The 26,833-nt window shown below is 43.4% G+C and overlaps 1 protein-coding gene across 1 annotated transcript in view; it reads left to right on the top strand.

The window, feature by feature from the left end:
- LOC124776082 (synaptotagmin-15-like) overlaps positions 1-26,833 on the top strand; it is a 109,416-nt gene that overhangs the window by 41,027 nt on the left and 41,556 nt on the right. Inside the window, exon 4 of the mRNA XM_047250925.1 lies at positions 10,366-10,459. Within this exon, the coding sequence (XP_047106881.1) occupies positions 10,366-10,459 (94 nt within the window). The remainder of the gene's footprint in view (positions 1-10,365; positions 10,460-26,833) is intronic.

Here is a 26,833-nt window from a genome sequence, read left to right as displayed (position 1 = left end):
GTGACCATGATGGCCAGGTGAGATGGGACACTTCGTCCTCGTGCTCACAATACCAGTCCTGGGGGATGCGAGCTGTGGGAACAGAGCCGGCCGGAGTGGCCGTGCGGTTCTAGGCGCAACAGTCTGGAGCCGGGCGACCGCAACGGTCGCAGGTTCGAATCCTGCCTCGGGCATGGATGTGTGTGATGTCCTTAGATTAGTTGGGTTTAATTAGTTCTAAGTTCTAGGCGACTGATAACCTCAGAAGTTAAGTCGCATAGTGCTCAGAGCCATTTGAACCATTTTGTGGGAACAGAGGGCCTGTCAGCTTGGAAGACCGAATCATCACTGGGTAACAAAAATTGTACCATGGGGTGGACTCGATCACAGCAAAAGGAACTAAGTGTGGTAGGTCCACTGTTGTTTTATATCTACATAAATGATCTTTTGGATAGGTGGACAGCAATGTGCGGCTGTTTGCTGATGATGTTGTGGTGTACGGGAAGGTGTCGTCGTTGAGTGACTGTAGGAAGATACAAGATGACTTGGACAGGATTTGTGATTGGTGTAAAGAATCGCAGATAACTCTAAATTTAGACAAATCTAAATTAATGCAGATGAATAGGAAAAAGAATCCCGTAATGTTTGAATACTCCGTTAGTAGTGTAGCGCTTGACACAGTCACGTCGGTTAAATATTTGGGCGTAACATTGCAGAGCGATATGAAGTGGGACAAGCATGTAATGGCAGTTGTGGGGAAGGCGGATAGTCGTCTTCGGTTCATTGGTAGAATTTTGGAAATATATGGTTCATCTGTAAAGGAGACCGCTTATAAAACACTAATACGACGTATTCTTGAGTACTACTCGAGCGTTTGGGATCCCTATCAGGTCAGATTGAGGGGCGACATAGAAGCAATTCAGAGGCGGGCTGCTAGAATGGTTACTGGTAGGTTTGATCATCAAGCGAGTGTTACGGAAATGCTTCAGGAACTCGGGTGGGAGTCTCTGGAGGAAAGGAGGCGTTCTTTTCGTGAATCGCTACTGAGGAAGTTTAGAGAACCAGCGTTTGACGCTGACTGCAGTACAATTTTACTGCCGCCAACTTATATTTCGCGAAAAAGACCACAAAGATAAGATAAGAGATATTAGGGCTCGTACAGAGGCATATAGGCAGTCATTTTCCCCTTGTTCTGTTTGGCAGTGGAACAGGGAGAGCAGATGCTAGTTGTGGTGGATTGCGGAGTATGTATGTAGATGAAGATGTAAACTGAAGGAACTGGTATGAGGTGTTCCAGAAAATCAGTGTCAGTCACTTACAATAGCGTCAGCAAGTTCAGAGATACGATACGACAAAGGCCACAGTACGACAAATTCCCAGTGGAAGTAAGGGCGGCTGGGCAAATTATATGGACACACCGGAGACACAGTGCACTTCCATGCCAAATACGGTGTAGGAAACCCGTCGGAATTCAAAACAGATTCCACTCGTCTCGGAATACAGGTCCTCCATGGTTTTGAAAGGACTCTTATACCACTCTCGCTGCAATATAGGGGCAAATTCAGGTAACGATGATGGATGTGGCTAGCTGTCACACACAGGCTCAGTAACGTAAAGATCTGGTAACTGATGGCCAGGGGAGATGCGATAATTAATGCTTGTGCTCACAATACTACTATTGGACGATTCTAGCAGCGTGGAAAAGTGGCCTGTCTTCTCGGAACGCAGCATCAACATTAGGGAACAAACACTGTACCATGGGATGGACCCTATCAACCAAAATTGTTACGTAATCCAGTAACGGCCGGCCGTTGTGGCCGAGCGGTTCTAGACGCTACAGTCTAGAACCGCGCGGCCGCTGCGGAAGCAGGTTCGAATCCTGCCTCGGGCATGGATGTGTGTGATGTCCTTAGGTTAGTTACGTTTAAGTCTAGGGGTAGCGTCTTTGATTCATAAACAAAACGTCTTCGGTCCCGGGTTCGATCGCCGCCACTGCCTAAATTTTGATAAATAATCAACATTGGCGGCCGAAGACTTCCGGCATAAGAAGTCAGCCTCATTCTGCCAACGGCCTTGTCAAAGGGGGCGGAGGAGCGGGTAGAGGTTCAGGGCACTCTCTTGTCCTAGGGGTGGGAAATTGCCCCTAAAGGCGGAAGAATCAGCAATGATCAACGACATGAGGATGCAGAAGGCAATGGAAACCACTGCATTAAAGACACGTAACGTGTATCCACAGGACATGTGGCCTGTAATTGAAGAAGTGTCATGATGATCTCTCCATTGGCAAAAGATTCCGGAATAGTCCCCCATTCGGATCTCCGGGAGGGGACTACCAAGGGGGAGGTTACCATGAGAAAAAGATTGAATAATCAACGAAAGGATAACGTTCTACGAGTCGGGGCGTGGAATGTCAGAAGCTTGAACGTGGTAGGGAAACTAGAAAATCTGAAAAGGGAAATGCAAAGGCTCAATCTAGATATAGTAGGGGTCAGTGAAGTGAAGTGGAAGGAAGACAAGGATTTCTGGTCAGATGAGAATCGGGTAATATCAACAGCATCAGAAAATGGTATAACAGGTGCAGGATTCGTTATGAATAGGAAGGTAGGGCAGAGGCTGTGTTACTGTGAACAGTTCAGTGACCGGGTTGTTCTAATCAGAATCGACAGCAGACCAACACCGACAACGATAGTTCAGGTATACATCCCGACGTCGCAAGCTGAAGATCAACAGATACAGAAAGTGTATGAGGATATTGAAAGGGTAATGCAGTATGTAAAGAGGAACAAAACTCTAATAGTCATGGGCGACTGGAATGCAGTTGTAGGGGAAGGAGTAGAAGAACAGGTTACAGGAGAATATGGGCTTAGGACAAGGAATGAAAGAGGAGAAAGACTCATTGAGTTCTGTAACAAGTTTCAGCCAGTAATAGCGAATACCCTCTTCAAGAATCACAAGAGGAGGAGGTATACTTGGAAAAGGCCGGGAGATACGGGAAGATTTCAATTAGATTACATCATGGTCAGACAGAGATTCCGAAATCAGATACTGGATTGTAAAGCGTACCCAGGAGACTCAGATCACAATATAGTAGTGATGAAGAGTAGGCTGAAGTTCTAGACATTAATCAGGAAGAATCAATACGCAAAGAAGTGGGATACGGAAGTTCTCTAACGCTATAGATACAGCAATAAGGAATAGCGCAGTAGGCAGTACAGTTGAAGAGGAATGGACATCTCTAAAAAGGGCCATCACAGAAGTTTGGAAGGAAAACATAGCTACAAAGGAGGTAGCTGCGAAGAAAGTACAAACATGTTCCGGGAAAATCAGGAATACAGAAATACAAGTCGCTGAGGAATGAAATAAATAGGAAGTGCAGGGAAGCTAAGACGAAATGGCTGCAGGAAAAATGTGAAGACATCGAAAAAGATATGATTGTCGAAAGGACAGACTCAGCATACAGGAAAGTCAAAACAACCTTTGGTGACATTAAAAGCTACGGTGGTAACATTAAGAGTGCAACGGGAATTCCACTGTTAAATGCAGAGGAGAGAGCAGATAGGTGGAAAGAATACATTGAAAGCCTCTATGAGGGTGAAGATTTGTCTGATGTGATAGAAGAAGAAACAGGAGTCGATTTAGAAGAGATAGGGGATCCAGTATTAGAATCGGAATTTAAAAGAGCTTTGGAGGACTTACGGTCAAATAAGGCAGAAGGGATAGATAACATTCCATCAGAATTTCTAAAATCATTGGGGGAAGTGGCAACAAAACGACTATTCACATTGGTGTGTAGAATATATGAGTCTGGCGACATACCATCTGACTTTCGGAAAAGCATCATCCACACAATTCCGAAGACGGCAAGAGCTGACAAGTGCGAGAATTATCGCACATTCTGCTTAACAGCTCATGCATCGAAGCTGCTTACAAGAATAATATACAGAAGAATGGAAAAGAAAATTGAGAATGCGCTAGGTGACCATCAGTTTGGCTTTAGGAAAAGTAAAAGGACCAGAGAGGCAATTCTGACGTTACGGCTAGTAATGGAAGTAAGGCTAAAGAAAAATCAAGGCACTTTCATAGGATTTGTCGACCTGGAAAAAGCGGTCGACAATATAAAATGGTGCAAGCTGTTCGAGATTCTGAAAAAAGCTGCTTACAAGAATAATATACAGAAGAATGGAAAAGAAAATTGAGAATGCGCTAGGTGACGATCAGTTTGGCTTTAGGAAAAGGAAAGGGACGAGAGAGGCAATTCTGACGTTACGGCTAATAATGGAAGCAAGGCTAAAGAAAAATAAAGGCACTTTCATAGGATTTGTCGACGTGGAAAAAGCCTTCTACAATATAAAATGGTGCAAGCTGTTCGAGATTCTGAAAAAAGTAGGGGTAAGCTATAGGGAGAGGCGGGTCATATACAATATGTACAACAACCAAGAGGGAATAATAAGACTGGACGATCAAGAACGAAGTGCTCGTATTAAGAAGGGTGTAAGACAAGGCTGTAGCCTTTCGCCCCTACTCTTCAATCTGTACATCGAGGAAGCAATGATGGAAATTAAAGAAAGGTTCAGGAGTGGAATTAAAATACAAGGTGAATGGATATCAATGATACGATTCGCTGATGACATTGGTATCCTGAGTGAAAGTGAAGAACAATTAAATGATCTGCTGAACGGAATGAACAGTCTAATGAGTGAAGAGTATGGCTTGAGAGTAAATCGGAGAAAGACGAAGGTAATGAGAAGTAGTAAAAATGAGAACAGCGAGAAACTTAACATCAGGATTGATGGTCACGAAGTCAATGAAGTTAAGGAATTCTGCTATCTAGGCAGTAAAATAACCAATGACGGACGGAGCAAGGAGGACATCAAAAGCAGACTCGCTATGGTAAAAAAGGCATTTCTGGCCAAGAGAAGTCTACTAATATCAAATACCGGCCTTAATTTGAGGAAGAATTTTCTGAGGATGTACGTCTGGAGTACAGCATTGTATGGTAGTGAAACATGGACTGTGGGAAAACCGGAACAGAAGAGAATCGAAGCATTTGAGATGTGGTACTATAGACGAATGTTGAAAATTAGGTGGACTGATAAGGTAAGGAATGAGGAGGTTCTACGCAGAATCGGAGAGGAAAGGAATATGTGGAAAACACTGATAAGGAGAAGGGACAGGATGATAGGACATCTGGTATGACATGAGGGAATGACTTCCATGGTACTAGAGGGAGCTGTAGAAGGCAACAACTGTAGAGGAAGACAGAGATTGGAATACGTCAAGCAAATAATTGAGGACGTAGCTTGCAAGTGCTACTCTGAGATGAAGAGGTTAGTACAGGAAAGGAATTCGTGGCGGGCCGCATCAAACCAGTCAGTAGACTGATGACCAAAAAAAAAACGCCTGGGCATCGAGTCAACCTGAGCTTGGATGGCGTGTACAGGTACAGCTGTCCATACAGCTTCAACACGATACCACAGTTCATCACGAGTAGGCGTATTGTGACGAGCCAGTTGCTCGGTCACCATTGACCAGACGTTTTCAATTGGTGAGAGATCTGGAGAATGTGCTGGCCAGGGCGGGGGTCGAACATTTTCTGTATCCAGAAAGGCCCGTACACGACCTGCAACATTCGGTCGTGCACTATCCTGCTGAAATGTAGGGTTTTTCAGGGATCGAATGAAGGGTAGAGCCACGGGCCGTAACACATCTCAAATGTAACGTCCACTGTTCAAAGTGCCGTCAAGGCGAACAAGAGGTGACCGAGACATGTGACCAATGGCACCCCATACCATCACGCCGGGTGATACGCCAGTATGGCGACGACGAATACACGCTTCCAATGTGCGTTCACCGCGATGTCGACAAACACGGATGCGACCATCATGGTGCTGTAAAAACAACCTGGATTCATCCGAAAAAATGACGTTTTGCCATTCGTGCACCCAGGTTCCTCGTTGAGTGCACCATCGCAGGCGTTCCTGTCTGTGATGCAGCGTCAAGGGTAACCTGAGCCATGGTCTCCGAGCTGATAGTCGATGCTGCTGCAAACGTCGTCGAACTGTTCGTACAGATGGTTGTTGACTTACAAACGTCCCCATCTGTTGACTCTGTGATCGTGACGTGGCTGCACGATCCGTTACAGACATGCGGATAAGATGCCTGTCATCTCTACTGCTAGAGATACGAGGCCGTTGTGATCCAGCACGGCGTTCCGTATTACCCTCCTGAACCCACCAACTCCATATTCTGGTAAGAGTAATTGGATCTCGACCAACGCGAGCAGCAATGTCGCGATATGATAAACCGCAATCGCGATAGGCTACAATTCGACCTTTATCAAAGTCGGAAACGTGATGGTACGCATTTCTCCTCCTTTCACGAGGCGTCAACGTTTCACCAGGCAACGCCGGTCAACTACTGTTTGTGAATGAGAAATTGGTTGGAAACTTTCCTCATGTCAGCACGTTGTAGGTGTCGCCACAGGTGCCAACCTTGTGTTAATGCTCTGAAAAGCTAATCATTTGCATATCACATCATCTTCTTCCTGTCGGTTAAAGTTCGCGTCTGTAGCACGTCTTCTTCGTCGTGTAGTAATTTCAATGGTCAGTAGTGGCTCCAGAGTCCTCGTTTAATGAGTTCGGCGTCACGTTTCCCTTTTATGGGCATTTATATCACTGATGAGCGGCTTTGGAAATTCCAGTTCGCCCTGCGATTCCCTGGTTCTGGAGCTCCCACCGTGTTGTTTTGGTGCTGACAGAGATCGAGAGTACGACATTGAGTTCTGCATTGACTTTTGGAGCTGTCGTCCTCATGTTTTTCGTTACAGTTCTCTTGAATGACCTTCCACCACGATAACTTCAAATGGCTCCAAGCACTATGGGACTTAACATCTAAGGTCATCAGTCCCCTAGACTTAGAACTACTTAAACCTAACTAACCTAGGGAGATCACTCATATCAATGCCCGAGGCAGTATTCGAACCTGTGACCGTAGCAGACGCGTGGTTCCGGACTTAAGCACCTAGAACCGCTCGGCCGCGGCGGACGGCCCACAATAACTCAACATACACTTTCCTCCACCTTGTGACTAAACAAATGATATTCTTTCGTTTTCCCTTTATGTGGTATAAATCATCCATAAGGTGCCTGTTGAAACAAAGAGCCCTTCCGCTCCCTTGGTTACGGAAGCACCAACCATATGAGCGCCAATATTTTGCCCGCCTTCCATTTCATTCAGCTCCTCCATAATGCACTCACAACTACATAGGACTATGCTCTGACCGCGACTGGCATTTGAAACTTATTGAAGACCTAATAGAGGTGCCGTTCTGAGGTCAAATGCAACAGCGCAACCTGCAGGCTTTGCTGGTATCTGCGTTTATGTTCAACCATGCGCTTCTCATGGTCTTTCCATATTTTTGTCCAACCACTGCGCACTAAAATGGCTCTGAGCACTATGGGACTCAACTTCTGAGGTCATTAGTCCCCTAGAACTTAGAACTAGTTAAACGTAACTAACGTAAGGACGTGACACACATCCATGCCCGAGGCAGGATTCGAACCTGCGACCGTAGCGGTCTCGCGGTTCCAGACTGCAGCGCCTAGAACCGCACGGCCACTTCGGCCGGCCCACTGCGCAGTAAAAATCGTCTGTCGAAGAGTATATGGTCATAACACTGTTTTCCAGGACGTGTTAATCTGATCTTTAGAAATCGAAGCTGCTCTGTCTCGGCTATTGTCATCAAGCGAAATGGAAATTGTTTATTAGGGTAAAAACAGATAATACCTTACATACTTCAGATACTCCATGAGGAAAGGGAAGGTGTAGGGGTATCGTAATAGAAACTGGAGGATTGTAGCACGTTTTAATTTCATTGTGTATACCTTAACTAGTAACATAAATTTTAAGGCTGTCTTGAAACAGAGAAATCATAATACGCAATATTTTAAGGAAATTATAGTAACATTTTCATTGGTGGTTATTGTCGGTCTAATATGCACTCAATCTCTTTTGGAACCTGATACTATGTAGCTTATCACTAACCAGTTTTTGAGCCACACCAGGCTTATCATCAGATGAAGGTGTCACAGAAACACTATTTTCTGGACCACGTGCAGTTGGACGCAGACAAATTCGTGTCGTGGGCACCACTATGAACTGAAAGTAGGAGTACAGCAGTCCGACGTGGCATGAAACCTACAAGTCGTTGGAAGTCCCCTGAAGAATAATTGAGCCATGCTGCGTGTATAACCGTCAACAGTCGCGGATGTGTTTCCTGTGCACGATTTTGTGCACAAACTGCCCTGTCGATTATGTCTCACGTCTCGAATATTCCAGAATCTTCTTCAAACCAATCGCGAACAATTGTGGTCCGATCACCCGGCGCATTCCCATCCATAGAAATTCCGTCGTTCTTCGGGTACATCTAGTCCATGGATGGCTACAAGTGATCTCCAAGTAGCCGACCATAACATTTCCAGCCAATGATCGGTGCATATGGACCAGGGGACCCAATTTAATCCATATAAACACAGCCCACACCACTATAGAGCCACCACCAGCTTGCACAGTACCTTGTTGACAATTTGGGTCCACCGTTTCGTAGGGTCCGCTCCACACTCGAACCGTACCATCAGCTCTTGCCAGCTGATTTTCGGACTAATGATTTTCCTGTCGTCTAGGGCCCAATCTACATGGTCACGAGTCCAGGAGAGTCGTTGTGCTTTTAGTAAAAGTACTCGCGTCAGACGTCTGCTGCCGCAGCCCATTAATGCCAGATTTCGTCGCACTGCACTAACGAATACGTTCGTCGTACGTCCCACATTGATTTCTGCGGTTATTTCGCGCAGTGTTGCTTGTCTCTTAGCACTGACAAATCTATGCTAACCCCGCTGTTATCGGTCGTTAAGTGAAGGGCGTCTCCAACTGCGTTACCTGTGGCGAGAGATAATGCCTGAAATTTGGTATTCTCGGCACACTCTTGACACTATGGATCTCGGAATATTGAATTCGTTAACGATTTCAGAAATAGAATGTCCCATGCATGTAGCTCCAACTACGATTCCGAGTTCAAAGTCTGTTAATTCTCGTCGTGCGGCCATAATGACATCGGAAACCTTTTCACATGAATCACCTGAGTTCAAATGGCAGCTCCGACCTTGTGTACGCCATATTATTGCCATCTGCATATGTGCATATCACTGTTCCATGGCTTTCATCACCTCAGTGTATGAATACTGAAACATAAATACCATGTCTGTCCATAACGCTCCCGTGGTGTACCTGCTTGCACCGACGCAGCTTCTTGCTCCGGCGAGAGGACCCTCCAACGTCTAATGCTTGTGACGTGCAGATCACGGTGCGCCACATTTCAGTAGATTGTGTTTATATTCAGACCAGAGATCAGCAGCTCATTTCCCCACAGATTTGCCCTCTAATTCAACAGACAATCAAACGAATGTGGTACGACTTCTAACGTTTCGCGAAATGTCCGAGTTGTTCCCTAAAGTTTTCGGGAAAAGTTTTTAGTGTGTTATCAGAGTGGCTGGATCATCTCTGTTTTGGTAAATGATCAGCCAATTACAGTTCCTTGTGTTGTTATTTTAGCTTTTCTCTTGTATTATTTGTGTTTTTATTACAATTTTTAGAGAATTTCACCAATTTTACGTTATCTTAAGAGATGCGAGAATGTGGAGAATGTGTGTAGTTGTGCGAATGGACGTGAGTGAAATTCTATGGGACTCACTCCTTATTTTACGTTACTTTTAGCCATTTTAACCCTACTCTTCCCTATTAATTTTCGTATGAGCGCTCACAACTTCGACACTGAACACGCGTAAGTCGCGAACACACACATATTTCTGTAACTTACACTTAAATTTCGGCTGGCATTATAATTATCTGCGCAAGGTGCAGAAAACAGTGTTGCACCAACACTTTCACCAGATGATGAGCCTGCAATGGCTATAAAACTATTTTAAAGTACAATCGTCAAATTCACAAAGCGTTTGGTTGCATATTACAACTACTACAATTTAAATTACATTTTCAGTTCGTCATTTACAATGTATCTAATGAACAACAAAATTAACTCAATAACTCGTTCTATCTAACTAAACAGCAGACAACTTCTAATTTTTAAACAATACGACGAAATTTAAATTTATATACCATATATTATTTGCTTCAGTAACCAAATTTTGAGGTGATAATGCTTACTTATTACACTTTCTAATTATTTTAAGGCCTGCAGTCTTTTCTAGAATTATTCATCAATACTTCATCAGCTTGTATTCCTAAAAAAAGAAAATTTCCTGTCTCTTGAAAAGATAGCTCGTAGTGGTCGTAACTGGTACATTTTCAGCGTTCTCGTCTTACTTTTTGTAGACTGCATTTGCTGCCTGACGAGCGGCGATGTCTGCAGTCCAAGCAGAAGAAAAAGACATGCAACCCATACTTCGACGAGACGTTTGTCTTTCAGGTAAGTCAAAGGCTCTAAACCTCAGTTAAGCGATCTACTCAAATAATCTTCAGCATTCTTCTATGGAACATCATTCTTGCATGCTTCTGAACATGGCTGCGCTTCAGGAACTGTGCATGCAAGAGGTTCAGTAGACAGGAAGTAACAGGCAGCCATTTAAAATACAAGTTTAATAAGCCTTGACCACGGTTTCGACAGTTTTAAAACCAACGTTTTGAGAAAGTACTGAATGTAGAATCACATTACCTACATCCAATGCGGGAGTCGTTGACTCTGTCAAGTGCATATGCGAGTCGTCCTCTTAATCACCATTTAAAATACATGATTCAAAAGTAGTAGCTCTCTAATTTAGAGTCTTGTCATAACACATATTAAAATATCACACTTTTACATTGGATTCAACAATGCGCAGTGTGTTACTTGAGAGATTTGTATGTATATGACACTAAAAATAAAACGTGACATCGGATCTCACAGGGCGTAAGTATGCCACGTAGAGAACTAGTGACATGCGCCAACTAGCTGAAGAGTAGATACACTTTTTATCAGTATTTTCCGTGTATTCCTTTCCTCTACGGTACTGTGCAGAACCTCTCCATTCCTTATCTTCTCAGTCCGCCTGATTTTCAACATTCGTCTGTAGCACAACATCTCAAATGCTTCGATTCTCTTCTTTTCCGGTTTTCCCACAATCCATGTTTCACTGCCATAAAATACTGCGCTCCAAACGGATATTCTCAGAAATTTATTGCTCAAACTAAGACGTATGTTTGATCCTAGTAGACTTCTCTTAGCCGGGAATGCTGTTTTTGCCAATACCAGCCTGCTTTTGATGTCCTACTTGCTCCATCCGACATGGGTTATTTTGCAGCATAGGTTGCAGAATTCCTTACCTACTTCTACTTCCTGTCCATCAACGCTGGCGTCAAGTTTCTTGTTTTTCTCATTTCTGCTGCTTCTCATTACCTTCCTCTTTCTTCTATTTACTCTCAGTCCATACTCTGTTCTCATGAAATCGTTCATTCCATTCAACAGATACTGTAACTCTTCTGAACTGTCGCTAAGGATGGCAATGTCATCAGAAAAGCATCATCATTGATATCCTTCCCCTTGACTTTTAACTGCACTCTTGAGCCTTTTCTTTATTTCCATCATTGCTTCTTCGATGATTGAACATTAGGGCGAAAGACTACATCCCTGTATTACACCATTTTTAATCAGAGCACTTCCTTCCTGCTCTTATTATACTCGCTTGGCTCCTGTACATGTTGTGTATTACCCGTCTCCCATGATAACGTATTCCTATTTTCCTCAGAATTTCGAAAATCTCACACTGTTTCACATTGTCGAACACTTCTTACAGGATGACAAATACTACGAATATGTCCTGATTTTTCTTTAGTCTTGCTTCCACTATCAGCTGCAACGTCAAAACTGCCTCCCTGGTGCCTTTATCTTGCCTAAACCCAAACTGATCTTGGTCTAATACATTCTTAATTTTCTTTTCCCGTCTTCTGTACATTATTCTTGTCAACGATTTGGATTCATGAGGTGTTGAGCTGACTGCGCGATAATTCTCGCACTTTTCAGCCGTTGCAGTCTTCGGAATTGTGTGGATGATATTTTTCCAGAACTCCGATAATGTATTGCGAGACTCATACATTCTGCACACCAACATGAATAATTGATTTTTCTTTACTTCGCCAAATCATTTTATAAATTCTGATGGAATGTCATCTATTTCATCTGCCTTATTTGATTTTAAGTCATCTAGAGCCTTTTTTAAATTCTGATTCTAATACTTGATCCACCATCTCTTCTCTGTCGACTCCAGTTTCTTCTTCTATCGCGTCACCAGACAAGTCTACCTCCTCGTAGAGCACTTCAGTTTACTCGTTCCACCTATCCGATCTCTCCTCTTCATTTAACAATGCATACTCTTACGTAACCCTTTCCTCTGCTCATTGCCCTACAACCGCATTCCAGTCCCCCATCTGTATTAGATTTCCATCTCCCTTAACGTACTGTATTACCCATTCAACATCCTCATGTACTTTCTCTATGTCTTCATCTTCTGTTTACGACTTCGGCATGTATACTTGTATTATTGTTGTCCATGTTGGTTTGCTGTCGATTCAGATGAGAACAACCAAGCACTGAACTGTTCACAGTTATACACTCTCTACTCTACCTTCATAACTCAATATAGATATTGAGACTTAGCATTTCCCTTTTCAGATTTTCTAGTTTTCCTAACACGTTCAGACTTCTGACATTCCACGACCCGATTCATAGAACGGTATCCTTTATCCTTTCCTTGAGTATTCAATCTTTTCTCATGGTCAGTCCCATCCTGGAGATCCGAGAGGGGAACTAATCCGGAATCTTTTGCCAATTAAGAGATCATCACAACTCTTTTTCAGTTACAGGCCACATTCCCTGTGGATACACGTATGTCTTTAATGCATTGGTTTCAATTGCCTTCTGCATCCTCATTCCGTTGATCATTGCTGATTCCTTCGCCTTTAGGGGATGTTTCCAAACCCAAGGACAAGACAGTGCCCTGAATCTCTGTCCGCTCCTCCGCACTCTATGTCGAGGCCGTCGCCAGAATGAACGTGACTTCTTATGCCGGAAGTCTTTGCCGCCATTGCTGATGATTTTTATTAAAAATTTAAACCGTGAGAGAATTCGAACCTGGGATGAGATCGTTCTTGATTATTAATCAAAGACGCTACGTATAGACCACAGGTGCAACTTAGTAATGCGCACTAGTCCTCAGTTCACATTTAAATGGCGCAGCCCGGTGTGGTCGAGCGGTTCTAGGCGCTTCAGTCTGGAACCGCGCGACCGCTACGGTCGCAGGTTCGAATCCTGCCTCGGGCATGGATGTGTGTGATGTCCTTAGGTTAGTTAGGTTTACGTAGTTCTAAGTTCTAGGGGACGATGACCTCAGATGTTAAGTCCCATAGTGCTGAGAGCCATTTGAACCATTTTGAACATTTAAATGGCAGATTTAATCAACACTCTAACAACAATAGGGCAATAACTTCGATGCAAAATATAATTGTTCTTAAATGCCCACAAACAAGGATATCATAGCGGCAGTTCAAGTTTTCTCTGACAACAAGACTCTTCTTTACTAGCAGAGGACAACATTCTGGTAATACTCTCGTGCAGCCCATGCTGAAGCTACTATTGTTATCCTTAATATTTTTTATTGTTGAATTTTAATGTGTCTCATACTTGATGCAATCCTCGGTATTTGACTCCCCACCTGCTGGCGTAGTTTTAGGCATATTTTATTTTTATTTACGTATTTACAAGAACAATAGCTAATTTCAAATTAAAAAGAAGTTGAAAAGTACGAGTGGAATATTGAGGGCTTCGATCACTAAGCTATCTCTAGCATTTGTAGCTAGTTGAGGAATACTACCGCGTCTGTGCGGACTTATAGTATCAAAGTAACTTTCCAGGAAGGGCATTCTTTGACCAGATGTTCCATGATCGTCTGTTCACACGCGAGAAAGCTGGCGAGTCTCCGTTGGTACATTTACCGAATTTATATGGCACAGTGTATCGTTGATTACTTGAATCTAGTCCAGATTTTCCTTTTTAAAGTGAACCCGTCTAGATTATATTATCGGGGTCTGTGATACTCGTATCATTAACGGTTTGAGACTTCCATATTTTCTTCTTGAAGTTGCGATAATTCTTCGTATCTTGCCATACTGGGTTCTGGGACTTCAGTCGTTATATGTTGGACGCAGGGAATTTATAAGTCTTTTGATGGTTGATGTAACTTTGTCGGCTATCGCTATGTTCCTTCAAGTTGTCTGGGCTCTGGACGCGCGATGAGTGTGATGATATGCTGCCTTGGTTGTGGGAGTTTTACATTGTGACGAACTAGGTCGCTGAAGCTCCCTCGCCGTTAGTTGAAGAAACAGCTCAAGGGGCATCTCTAAATGTTACTGCGTTACTGAAAGTGATTATGGCAGGTTTGTGCAGAGAGTGTATGTCATCGTTGTATTGTTAACCACAGAGGAAAGAAGAAGCAGGATAAAACCTGTTAACGATACCACCAAGAGTCCTAGAAAACTTAAAGACTCCCTTCACGAATAGATCACCATGAAGACTTGCCGTGAGACACGGATGGGAGATTTGAAGTCTGTCGCAGGGCAATAAAGCATCGTGCAGCTGCCTCTTGCGTCCACATTCCTGCCAGCCGGAGGATGCCTAGACAGGCTGTACAAGACTTGATAGCGTATGAAACATTGTGATGTAACCTTGCGCACTTTCAGCCACCAATTAAGCCGCTCCACAGCATAACGCGAAGAATCCTGGCCTGTTTCAGAGCAATCGTACACGTCTAAAATAACTTACCTAGTAGATTTAAAGGTCCACACCGATATTTGAGTGGTCAGCGCGGCGGTCTGTCACGCCAAGGGGCCCGGGTTCGATTCCCGGCTGGTTCGGAGATTTTATCCGCTCAGGGACTTGGTGTTGCTTTGTCCTCATTATCATTTCATCATCAGTGGAAGGCAACGGGAAACCGCCACTGGAATCACTTCCCTAAACGCTCATGCGGTGGACCTCTCTGACGAGGCTTCTCCCATGACAAGACCTGTCATAAGGCAAAACACATAGTTTAGTAAGATTTAGAGGACAAACCTTCAAATTCTCTCGTCATCACGCTACTAATGTGGATCTGTTTAACATAAATGGAGCACGTCATTTGAATTTGTTATTAGTCAAAACTAAAACTGAAAATGCACACGAAGCAAAAATACGACCAACACCAGTTTTCATTAACCCGATGTACAATTTTCTGCTCATCTGGACCACAGGACAAACATACATAAACTCTCCATTATCTATTTAAAGTCCTCCCAACTCAACATAGCGTATCAAATACAACACAACTAAATCGAGAGATAGTTTCGGGAGGACTGTGATTCACATCCACGACTGACCACCCAGATTTATGTTTTCAGTGGTACTACTAAATGTGTCGCTCACAGCGACACGATGACGAAGATTACAAAAGATTATTGAAAACGGAAAGAAACGTCTGCTTCGACGATAACAACAAAATCATAATTACTGGGACTCACAGGTATGAAGACCTGACGGTATGGTAATTACAGAACCTGTCAAAGTAACGCATTTAGGATCTTCGTAGACAAATACACTTGTATGAAAATATTCGAAGTCCGATGAGGCAGTCCTGAATAACATCAGCATAGGGACAGAAGAGACTATCCTGGATACAGTCGGATTGTACCAAGGGAAACACGACGAACGCTGAATATAGCTGCGGCAGTCCTTGCGATGGACTTCGAGAGCGTCCTAAGTCGATAGGATGTTCAGCACCGGCCCGGAGGCTAGGAGAAGCTCTCGAAGCCGGAAGAACTGACTTGCGCATCCCTGGCGCCGTCTTTATGGCAGCCGGCGGTGGAGTCCTCGCGGCACTATTTTCTGGCTATGTGTGTGGCGGACGTGAATATGTCCCTTGGATGCGGCGTCCTCTGCTAGCGCTGGTACCGCCGCCTGGTGTCCGTCCGTTGCTGCGACAGGGGGAGTTTGTGAAGATGAGGCGTGCAGGGGCCGTGTAGGCCGCACGCATGCGCCGGGTGCCAAAAGGGTTGCCGAGCGCTTTTGCGAAGATCGCCAGGATAGCATTCCTAAGTCTAACATGAATGCCGGTGTTGTTCCTTTGAAACAGCACGGCTGATTTCCTTCCACATCCTTCCCAATTCTGAAGTTTGTCGTCATCAATTCCTTAAATATTAATCTTCCTTCAATCTTCCATTATAATATCATATGGCGTCCTGGTGCTCTAAGTAAATTACCTGGAAGGGTGGGCCGTTTCGAGTACACATTATTTACCACTTGCACAACATCTATCACAAAAGATTACGAAGTGCAGTTTTCCAGTTTCATATTACGCAAACTGATTATAAGATGCAAATTTTCAGTTTCACGTTAAACAAACTTTCAATGTACACCCAATGCATAGTAAATTTAAAATACAGGGTGATTCAAAAAGAATGCTACAACTTTAGGAATTTAAAACTCTGCAACGACAAAAGGCAGAGCTAAGCACTATCTGTTGGCGAATTAAGGGAGCTATAAAGTTTCATTTAGTTGTACATTTGTTCGCTTGAGGCGCTGTTGACTAGGCGTCAGCGTCAGTTGATGTTAAGATGGCGACCGCTCAACAGAAAGCTTTTTGTGTTATTGAGTACGGCAGAAGTGAATCGACGACAGTTGTTCAGCGTGCATTTCGAACGAAGTATGGTGTTAAACCTCCTGATAGGTGGTGTATTAAACGTTGGTATAAGCAGTTTACAGAGAATGGGTGTTTGTGCAAAGGTAAAAGTTCTGGACGGCCGAGAACGAGTGATGAAAATGTAGCACGCATCCAGCAAGCATTTGTTCGCAGCCCAGGGAAACCGACTCGCAGAGCTAGCAGAGAGCTGCAAATTCCACAATCAACTGTACGGAGAGTCCTACGAAAAAGGTTAGTTATGACACCTTATCGTCTGAAATTGGTTCAAGCACTGTCTGCAGCTGATAAGATTAAAAGAATCGATTTCTGTGATTTTATCCTTGCTCAAATGGAAACAGATGAATCTTTCGTTTCAAAGATTGTGTTTAGTGATGAAGCAACTTTCCACACTAACGGGAAAGTCAACCGTCACAATGTCTGTATATGGGGCACTGAGAATCCGCGGGAAACAACTCAGTATGAACGTGACTCGCCTAAGGTGAACGTTTTCTGTGCCATTTCAGCCAATTAAGTTTCTGGTCCCTTTTTCTTCGAAGGTGCTACTGTAACTGGACTACAGTATCTGGAGATGTTAGAGAATTGGTTGTTCCCTCAGCTCGAACAAGAAGCACAACAATTCATATTGAACGTCAACTACCCGAGGCGATGGATCGGCCACCAGGCAGCCCGTGACAGAGCACTTCATCACTGGCCTCCAAGAAGCCCTGATCTTACCCCCCTGCGATTTTTTCTTATGGGGGTATGTTAAGGATATGGTGTTTCGGCCACCTCTCCCAGCCACCATTGATGATTTGAAACGAGAAATAACAGCAGCTATCCAAACTGTTACGCCTGATATGCTACAGAGAGTGTGGAACGAGTTGTAGTATCGGGTTGATATTGCTCGTGTGTCTGGAGGGGGCCATATTGAACATCTCTGAACTTGTTTTTGAATGAAAAAAAACCTTTTTAAATACTCTTTTTAATGATGTATAACAGAAGGTTATATTATATTTCTTTCATTAAATACACATTTTTAGAGTTGTGGTATTCTTTTTGAATCACCCTGTATAGTGAATCCAAATAATTCTTTAACAATTTAGAAACAAGCCCACCGGGACTTTAAATAAAACTTGAGCAAGAAATAACAGAATTTAGTCTAATTTTTAATTTTACACGTTTAGGGAAACGGAAAAAAGAACTATCAGTGCCAACATGTGGCGTAATTATTCTGATAAAGAGGACGAGCTGACGTTCTAGAACCTTCTACCATTCAAATCTGTAAACGCGATACCGACTAATGCTAAACCAAGAGCGTGATGGGTAATAACTATACTACACAGTTACTATAGATGCATCTCCATTAACAAGCTGCCTGGATATCTAAAAACCCATTTAATTAAAAACTTGGAAAGTGGCAAATAACAAAACTATAACAAAAATTTAACAAATCAAGAAACTGCCAGTCAGAGATCTTCAAAAATTTAAACCTGGCCAGCACCAAATGACAAAATTAAAGGAAATTTAACAACTTGGCCCCTGCAAGACATTAACCTAAGAGAGCAGAACTCTTCAAACTCACATTAATTAAAACACGGGACAGGATGATGCCTCCTGTTCTTTTTTTTTTAAAAAAAAAAAAGGGGCACAAAAAAAATATTACAAATATCGTTTCAGAAGCCCGTAAGAAGGTTACGTATCTTAATAACTAGCGGCGTGAGGTAATGCAGGAGGCATAAAGATGATGTCAGTAGCCGATGCACACAGGAAGCAGGTCCACAAGGGAACTATGGGGCCAACAGTTTCTATGTCCTTTTTGTGTGTCACAACAACAATAAGACTGAAACAAATTAAGGGAGCGTCCAGCTTGCGGCATCACTAGGCCCTGCCATAATCAGGTGTTCAATCAGGAAAGCGTTCCCTTAGTAGGCGCCGCTTCCATCAAAGTCAACAGTTCTGCACACGCGGAATATTATACAATTTTAAATGTTTCTCCCCTGTCAGATTTACTCCTGAGCATACGCCTACTAGAACCACATCTCAGGCATTGCAGCCCTTTCATCCTGCCCACCACTGGGAGGAACATAACGGGACAGGAAACTAACCCAGACACCACCAACACCGCATTCTCATAACTCAGCCAGTCTAAGGTGCTTAACCAGCTCCAAGCTCACTAGGGCGACGTATCAGCGTAGTGATGCCATTCCAAGGCCACAGCACCTAATGAATCAGACTCTCCAAAACACAATACGTTCCATCTACAAATTGAATCCCAAAATGAGAGAAAAATGACTTAAACATGAAAATGATATAAATTTTGGAGATGGAGAAGCTCACAGGGCCAAGATCGCTACAATAATGTACGCTCGGGAATAACGTCGGAGAACCAAGGTGTCAACAGGCCTCACACAAAACCTTAACAGCCAACGTGAGCAAACCCGGACCCCGCACAGCGCCTCACTGCGAATGGAGCCGAGTCCCACTCGATGCCACAAACCACACTGCCGCTGAGACCAACTCCTGGGCAGCTCGCGGGGACAAGCCTGCGCCCCCTAGTTGGAAGGCGCTCTCTTTGTCGAGGAGCCGCTACTCTAGTGCGCACGGCGGGAGAATGAAAGAAGGAAGCCGCCACGGCTCATAATACACTGGGCCGGCCACAGCGGTGTATTGTAGTATTTTTGCAAGGCAAATACAAAGATCCTGCTCCCCGTTCTAGCTTTGACAGGCCAATCGGTAACGACCGACCACCGCGTCATCCTTTGCCAGCGGCATCACTGGATGAAATACAGAAGGGCATGATGTCAGCATACCGCTCTCCTAGTCGCTGTTCATTTTCTTTGCTTTATAGCCGCTGCTTCTCACTTAAGTAGCTCCTCAGTTGGCATCACGAGGCTGAGAACACGCCGTTACAGTGCCCCCACCAAAGAAAATGTCTGCGCAGTACCGGGAATCGAACCCGGATCCTCCACATAGCAGCCAGACACGCTCACCACTGCGCTACTGATGCGGACAAACTGCGTTTGGTTAGATTTAAATCACTACTTAGTACTACTACTTGCCATTTCCCTTACTGTTCCATTCGTAAATAGATCGAGGGAAAACTACTCTCTGTACGCCTCCGTATGAGCCCTAATTTCTCGTATTTCATCTTCATGGTGTTAACGTGAAATGCATGTTGGCGGCAGTAAAATCGTTCGTCAGTCAGCTTCAAATACCGGTTCTCTAAATTTTCTCAATAGTTTTTCTCGAAAAGAGCGTCGCCTTCCCTCCAGGGATTCCCATTTGAGTTTCCGAATCATTTCCGAACCACCTAGGTGTCGTTCGAACTTACTGGTAGCAAATCTAGCAGTCCACCTATGAATTGGTTCGATGTCTTCCTTCAATCCCACGTGGTACGGATCCCAAACACTTGAGCAGTTCTGAAGAATAGGTCGCACCAGCGTCCTACATGCGTTCTCCTTTCCTAAAATTCCCCCAATTAACCGAAATCGACCATTCCTCTAGTCTACCACAGTTATCGCATGCATCTCATATCTCTTCACAACATTACGCACAGATATTTACACGAACTGACTGTGTCAAGCAGGACACTAGTAATATCATATCCGAACATTGCAGGTTTGATCCTCCTACTCATCCGCATTAATTTACATTTTTCCATATTCAGGGCTACTGACATTCATCACACCAACTGTAAATTTTATCTAGGTCGTCTTGTATCTTCCTATAGTCATTCCGCTCCCACACCTTATCGTATACCACAGCGTCATCAGCAAACAACCACAGATTGCTACCCACCCTGTCCACCAAATCATTTACATATGTGCTAAAGAATAGCGGTCCTATCATACTTCCCTGAGGCGCTACTGCAGATGCCCTCGTCTCTGATGAACTTGTATCTTCCTATAGTCATTCCGCTCCCACACCTTATCGTATACCACAGCGTCATCAGCAAACAACCACAGATTGCTACCCACCCTGTCCACCAAATCATTTACATATGTGCTAAAGAATAGCGGTCCTATCATACTTCCCTGAGGCGCTACTGCAGATGCCCTCGTCTCTGATGAACTCCCGCCGTCGAGGACAATCTACTGGATTCTATTATTTAAGATGTCTTCTATCCACTCACATATCTGTTAACTTACTCCATATGCTCGTATCTTCGTTAACAGTCTGCAATGGGGAGGGGGTCAGATGCTTTCCAGAAATCTAGAAATGTCGAATCTGGCTGTTGACTTTCGTCCATAGTTCTCAGTATATCATGTGACAACTATGCTGATTCATGGACATAAGCTTCTCAGTCTCAGGGAAGTTTATTGTATTCGAACTGAGAATATGTTCAAGGATTCTGCAGCAAACAGAATTTTGGGGTATCGATCTTTAATTTTTTAACTTGGGTATTTGTGCTGGGAGAGAGACTCACGATAAATGCAAGCTAGGTAAGGGGCCACTGCCGTAGATTGGATTCCATCCGGGCCTGGTGATTTATTTGATTTCAGAGCTTTCAGTTGTCTCTCTACGCCAGGTATGTTTTTACTGTCGTCCATACGGAAGTCTGTCCGATGGTCAAGTGAAAGTATAATTAAATGTTTCTCTGAGATATTTAAGTCTCTTTATTATCTACGATAATTATCGAAGCAGAAGGAATGGACTAAGCCACGGCCAGGTGGTGTAATGGTTAGAATTTCTGCCTACCAAGCAAAATACCTGGGTTCGAGTCCCAGCAGTAGCACAAATTTTAATTCATTTCTTCTGCTTCGATCATTATCGTAAATAAATGACGGTATGTTCGTATGATTCTCCTGTGTGAAAGACTTCTTGAACGTGAAATTTAAAACGTTTGCTTTCGTTTTGCTACCTTCAACTGCCACATCAAACAGGTCAACAAGAGGGCTTTAGATCCGTTTGGCGATTTTACATACGAGCAGAAGTTTCTCGGGTTCTCTGGCAGATGTTTTGCTAAGGAGTGACAGTGGTAGTTAGTGTCTGCTTTGCGCACAGATCTTTTGACAGACGCATGGATCTCTACTAACCTTCGATTTTCGCCATTTATGCGCCCTTTTTGAACGGGAGTGTGGCAGCCTCTGCTTCTACAGCATCCGCTTGGTGGACAAAACAAGCAAGATGTAAAAAGCAGACTAGCACGGATAGGATGAAAGATAGGCCTTGAGGAAGAAATACCTGCGAGTTTCCTTCTGGAGAACACAATAGTATGAAAGTGAATGTGGACTGTAGCAAAAAGAGGAAAAGAAGAGGATCAAAGGGTTTGAGATCTGTGTCACCGAAGGTCGCTGAAAATGAATGGGTCGCCAAGATGAGAAATCTCCGCACAATCTATGAGCAAAGGAAGATACGGGCACGCACTGACTACAGGGAGGAACGGGATGGTAGGACGCGTTTATAGCATCAAAGAATACCCTCCATGGTAATAGACGGAACTTGTAGAGAAGGCGATAACACAGAGATTGGAATATGTCCAGCAAGTAATTGAGGACGTCGGCACAGGAGAGGAAGTTGTGGCGAGTTACACCAATCCAGTCAGAAGACCCTTTTTGCTAAAAGTCCTTTTTGCTGTTGCTGGTCTGCTTTTTATGTCTTTTTTTGCTCCGTCCGCCATGGGTTACTTTGCTAGATAGCAGAATTCCTCAACTTCCTCTATTTCGTGATCAACAAACCTGTTGTTAAGTTTCTCGCTGTTCTCATTTGTGCTACTTCTCATTACTTTTGTCTATCTTCGATTTACTTTCAATCGATATTCCGTTCTCATTAGACATATCATTCCATTCAAAAGGTCCTGTAATACTTCTTCACTTCCCCTGAGGATAGCAATGTCATCAGCGAATCTTAACATTGACATTATTTAACCTTGTATTTTAAACCCACTCTTGAACCTATCTTTTATTTCCATCATTGCTTCTTCGACGTATAGATTGAATAGCAGGGGTGAAAAGCTACCTCCCTGTCTTACACCTTTTTAAGAAGGGGGAAACTAGCGCACAGTTAATCACCGATCTCGTAGTGCGACCATGGGCAAAAGCAGTGACAAGTAACCTGAATCACTATGTAGTCCAGATGGCGTTGTTAACAACAGGTTTAAATTCGACTTAACTCGAGTTGTGATCCGACTTAGTATTTAACTTCACGCTCCATCAAAATGTGAGCACTAACCGGCTGCTCGGATCACGGTGTGTAACGAAAATTCACGAGCCTCCCCTGGACGCAATGTCCAGAGTACTTTATGGAGGGACGGCAAGACATTAGTCCCGGCGCCCGATAAAGAGTGTAGGTCGATACCCCAACCTGCGGGGTAGGGAAAGCGCGGGCGGCTGTTACCCCCTCCCCCCCCCCCCCCCCCCCTCCCCACCAGGTTTTTCCTGAATAGAGCAAAGGTCCAGAAAGTTCCAGAAAGCTTTGCGCGGAATTCTACAGGGCCAATCAAAGTATTTCATTTAGAAAACGGCTGGAAGTTTCGCTTGTGCAGTTGTGCAATGCACCCGACAGCCAGGCATAAAGAAAGCAAACGACCTCTACCGCGACTTGCAGAGAAAGAAAGAAAGGAGCTGTCTCTAACTTGAAGCCGTCTCACCATTTCTCATCTCATGCAAATGACAACAGTAGGATTTCGTGTATGAAAAGAAATGAGGAGTTTAATAACTAAACGGAAAATAAAATGAAATATCCAACAGAAAACCATCCTCCAGGAGTGCAGGTGTGATAGGCAAATATATACATAACAGAAATATCGAATAAAACCTTAGAAAGTTAGGGAAGAATAAAAATTTTGGAGGTGGTACGAAAATAACTTACCCTTTTCAAACTGACACTAATCTTCTGCTAAAGGCGCGTACACATTTGGCCAACGAAGGCCAACAAACGACAGTCAACCGCTTCGTTGGCCAAAATGTGCTTACTGGGTAAAAATCGGAACCAACGAGGCGGTTGGTGTTGGTTGCTGTTCGCTCTACTGGCGGTAACATCAAAGCGTTGGCGGTTGTTTAGCGATGAGACCCCTCTGCTAGGATGGAAGCCGCATCGAATGTTCGTCCGTTCAGTAAAGATTTGTTATGTCTCCAGAAAGGGCGCATAAGGCATCCAGGTCAGCCAAAGTGGCACTTAATATGTTTCATTGACCGGTTTCTCTCTATAATTTAACAAGAGCATCGTCAGAAAGCCTCGAATTTACAGTGAAAGGTACGCTAGTTGGATGTTAAAGAGCAAAGCAAGTCAATAAAACATACCGAGTGCGACTAGATGCTGTTCTGAAGATCTGAATTTTAACAGTCGCTGTTTCCCTTGTAGGCAATGCTGCTCTCACTAAGGATGTGTATTTGTTGTGTTTGAAAATACTGAAGTATGGGTGAAATATGAAGAGAGAATTAAAACTGATAGTTTTGTCGTGAACGGGAATGTTTGTGAATCTCTACCAACTGCAATTATAAAAACAGGCTTCAAAGACTAAATCTTTCGACAGAAATAACTCACCTACTAAAAAGTGATGTGCACGGTGTGAAAAAAGAAGTTTTCATTGATATCTGTTCGCCGTGAACGACAGATAGAAACAAACAAATCTGGGAGTGATTTAACTTTCTGCTGCAGGTACAGCTCTCCTAAAAGTTGTGTTCCCTCTGGATATTTTATGCCGTACACAATTCGATGAGAATTAGAAATCTATAGCTTTCATTGAGAAAAAAATTATGAAGTGGCCCATTTTCCAACTCGTCTTTAAAGTAGGCATTAATTTTGTTTGCCCACTTTTTAAAAAAGAGCGGTTGTCCACCAGCATCGTTACGTCTTCTTTTTATGATATTCACATTCTTACAGTAAAGTAAATGCAGCACATGTAACGACCACTAAATCCTCTTCTTCCCTCATAATATTGGCCAGTGAAACTGGAATTACAAAACTACTTTTGAAAGTGTAATGTTCAAAATTCTACTTAAACTTGTGTTTGTAATTGTCTGTTTGGAATCTTATGAATGTATAAAAGTTATTTTGATACTGAAATGCGTAAATCTCAGTGCAGGGCAACGGGACTGTGTCAATTTTTGAAAGAAAGTATGTGAAAGACACGTTACACGATAGCACTTTACTGAGATCTTCTACTCATATTAATCCACTGAACTACAACATTATTTTCACAAATAGCTCTCTGAAAACCACTGTTCCTTATAGAGGACATGAATTCTGCTGATAATTAAATTTTTTGGCCTACCTGTGCGCACGGAAAGCTCGTCTGCTCTGCAACCTGACACTATTAAGAGAATGATGAGACCGTCAAAAATCAAATCACATTTACCGTACTAGTGTGCAATGCAGGACGGTATCTTATCGCATTTCATAAAATGCCTCTGCAGCACACAACTGGCGAAGTGCAATGCAAATTTACAAACACAAAAATGGTTCAGAGCACGATGGGACTCAACTTCTGAGGTCATTAGTCACCGACAACTTAGAACTAGTTACACCTAACTAACCTAAGAACATCACACACATCCATGCCCGAGGCAGGATTCGAACCTGCGACCGCAGCGGTCGCGCGGTTCCAGACTGAAGCGCCTAGAACCGCGCGGCTACTTCGGCCGGCCACAAAAATAAAAGTAAATACTGAACAGTGAGGAACTAAACTTAACGACGGATATATCTGAAGAAAAACTTCAAGTATAACTATGCTTCATTAACAACAATACACCCTTTCGTAAAGTTTTTACGACTAGACAAGTTAGCAAAAGTCTTTTGATAATTTTTCTGTGTACAATTACTTTCCTTGAAACTTCTTTTAATTGTAAGAGAAATCCATGAGCTGCACTATAAAACTTCTTGCAGTAAACTTTAGCCACACACAATGTTCTAACAATGAGAAACTACACAGTCACGAATATATATATATATATATACAGGGTGATTCAAAAATGCATGTAAATATTTCAAGGGTGTATTTGTGAGGTAAATATAAGACAAAAATGTTCTATACAATTTTTTCCATACTTGGCTTATTACAGAGTTATGAACAAAACAGGATAATACATTCAATACAACGTAAGGTATTTAATTCCCAGAGTTCACAGTTTAATTACAGTGCATTTGGACTAACAACGCAAACTGATAAATAAACGTGACGTAACAAACTGAAACAATTCCTCGCGAACACTGTATTAATTTAGGTCCTGTTGATTGAACTACAGCAATGCACAATAACTAAGGAAAATTGAAGCATTTTCCAGACTGTACTGTACTGTACTGTATTTGCACAAATCTTAATGCAATGCATGTTCAAAATGCTGTCCCTGAACTTGCAGACAGACCCGTGCTCGTCGCATCAATGATCTCTGCACATTACACAGTCCGTTCAACTCTCCACGAATAATTTCATAACCACCTTCAATTCTTTGTTGTAGCACTTCTCTGTTCGGTACTGCAGAAGAATACACCAATGTCTTTAGTCGGCCCCATAAATAAAAGTCTAAAGGGTTCAGGTCAGGTGATCTGGCTGGCCAAGCAATTGGTCCTCCGCGACCTATCCATCGATGTGGATACGCAGAATTGAGGTACGCCCTTACGTTGCGGCTGTAATGGGCGGGAGCACCATCGTGCATAAACCACATGGTGGCTCGTGTTGCAAGAGGGACATCCTGTAACAATCCAGGCAATTCTCCCTCCAAAAATTCGCAGTACGCGTGCCCATTCAGCCTTGGAGGCAGAACATGAGGTCCGAGTAAGTAATTCCCCACAATACCACACCAAATGTTTATGGAGAATTGATGTTGATATCCACGCACAATTCTCGCGCCAGGATTCTCGACAGCCCACTGGTGCATATTATGCGAATTGATTACACCCGCACGAGTAAACATGGCCTCATCTGTGAATAATATCCGCCGAATGAACATTGGATCATTCAAATGACGCTCTTGTAACCACTGGCAGAATTGCTGACGGCGAGGATAGTCTTCAGGTGTCAATTCGTGCACTTTTTGCAGGTGAAATGGATGCAACTGTTGTCTCCGAAGCAGCCGCCATACAGTAGATTGTGGAAGTCGTACAGCTGCACTAATTTGTCTCGTACTGATAGATGGATCTTGGTCTACCAGGTCCAAAACATG

Source organism: Schistocerca piceifrons, chromosome 2 (assembly GCF_021461385.2).
Source record: "Schistocerca piceifrons isolate TAMUIC-IGC-003096 chromosome 2, iqSchPice1.1, whole genome shotgun sequence".
NCBI lineage: Eukaryota > Metazoa > Arthropoda > Insecta > Orthoptera > Acrididae > Schistocerca > Schistocerca piceifrons.
The sequence above is the reverse complement of the archived record's forward strand: the minus strand, read 5'-3'. Positions and strand labels throughout refer to the sequence as shown.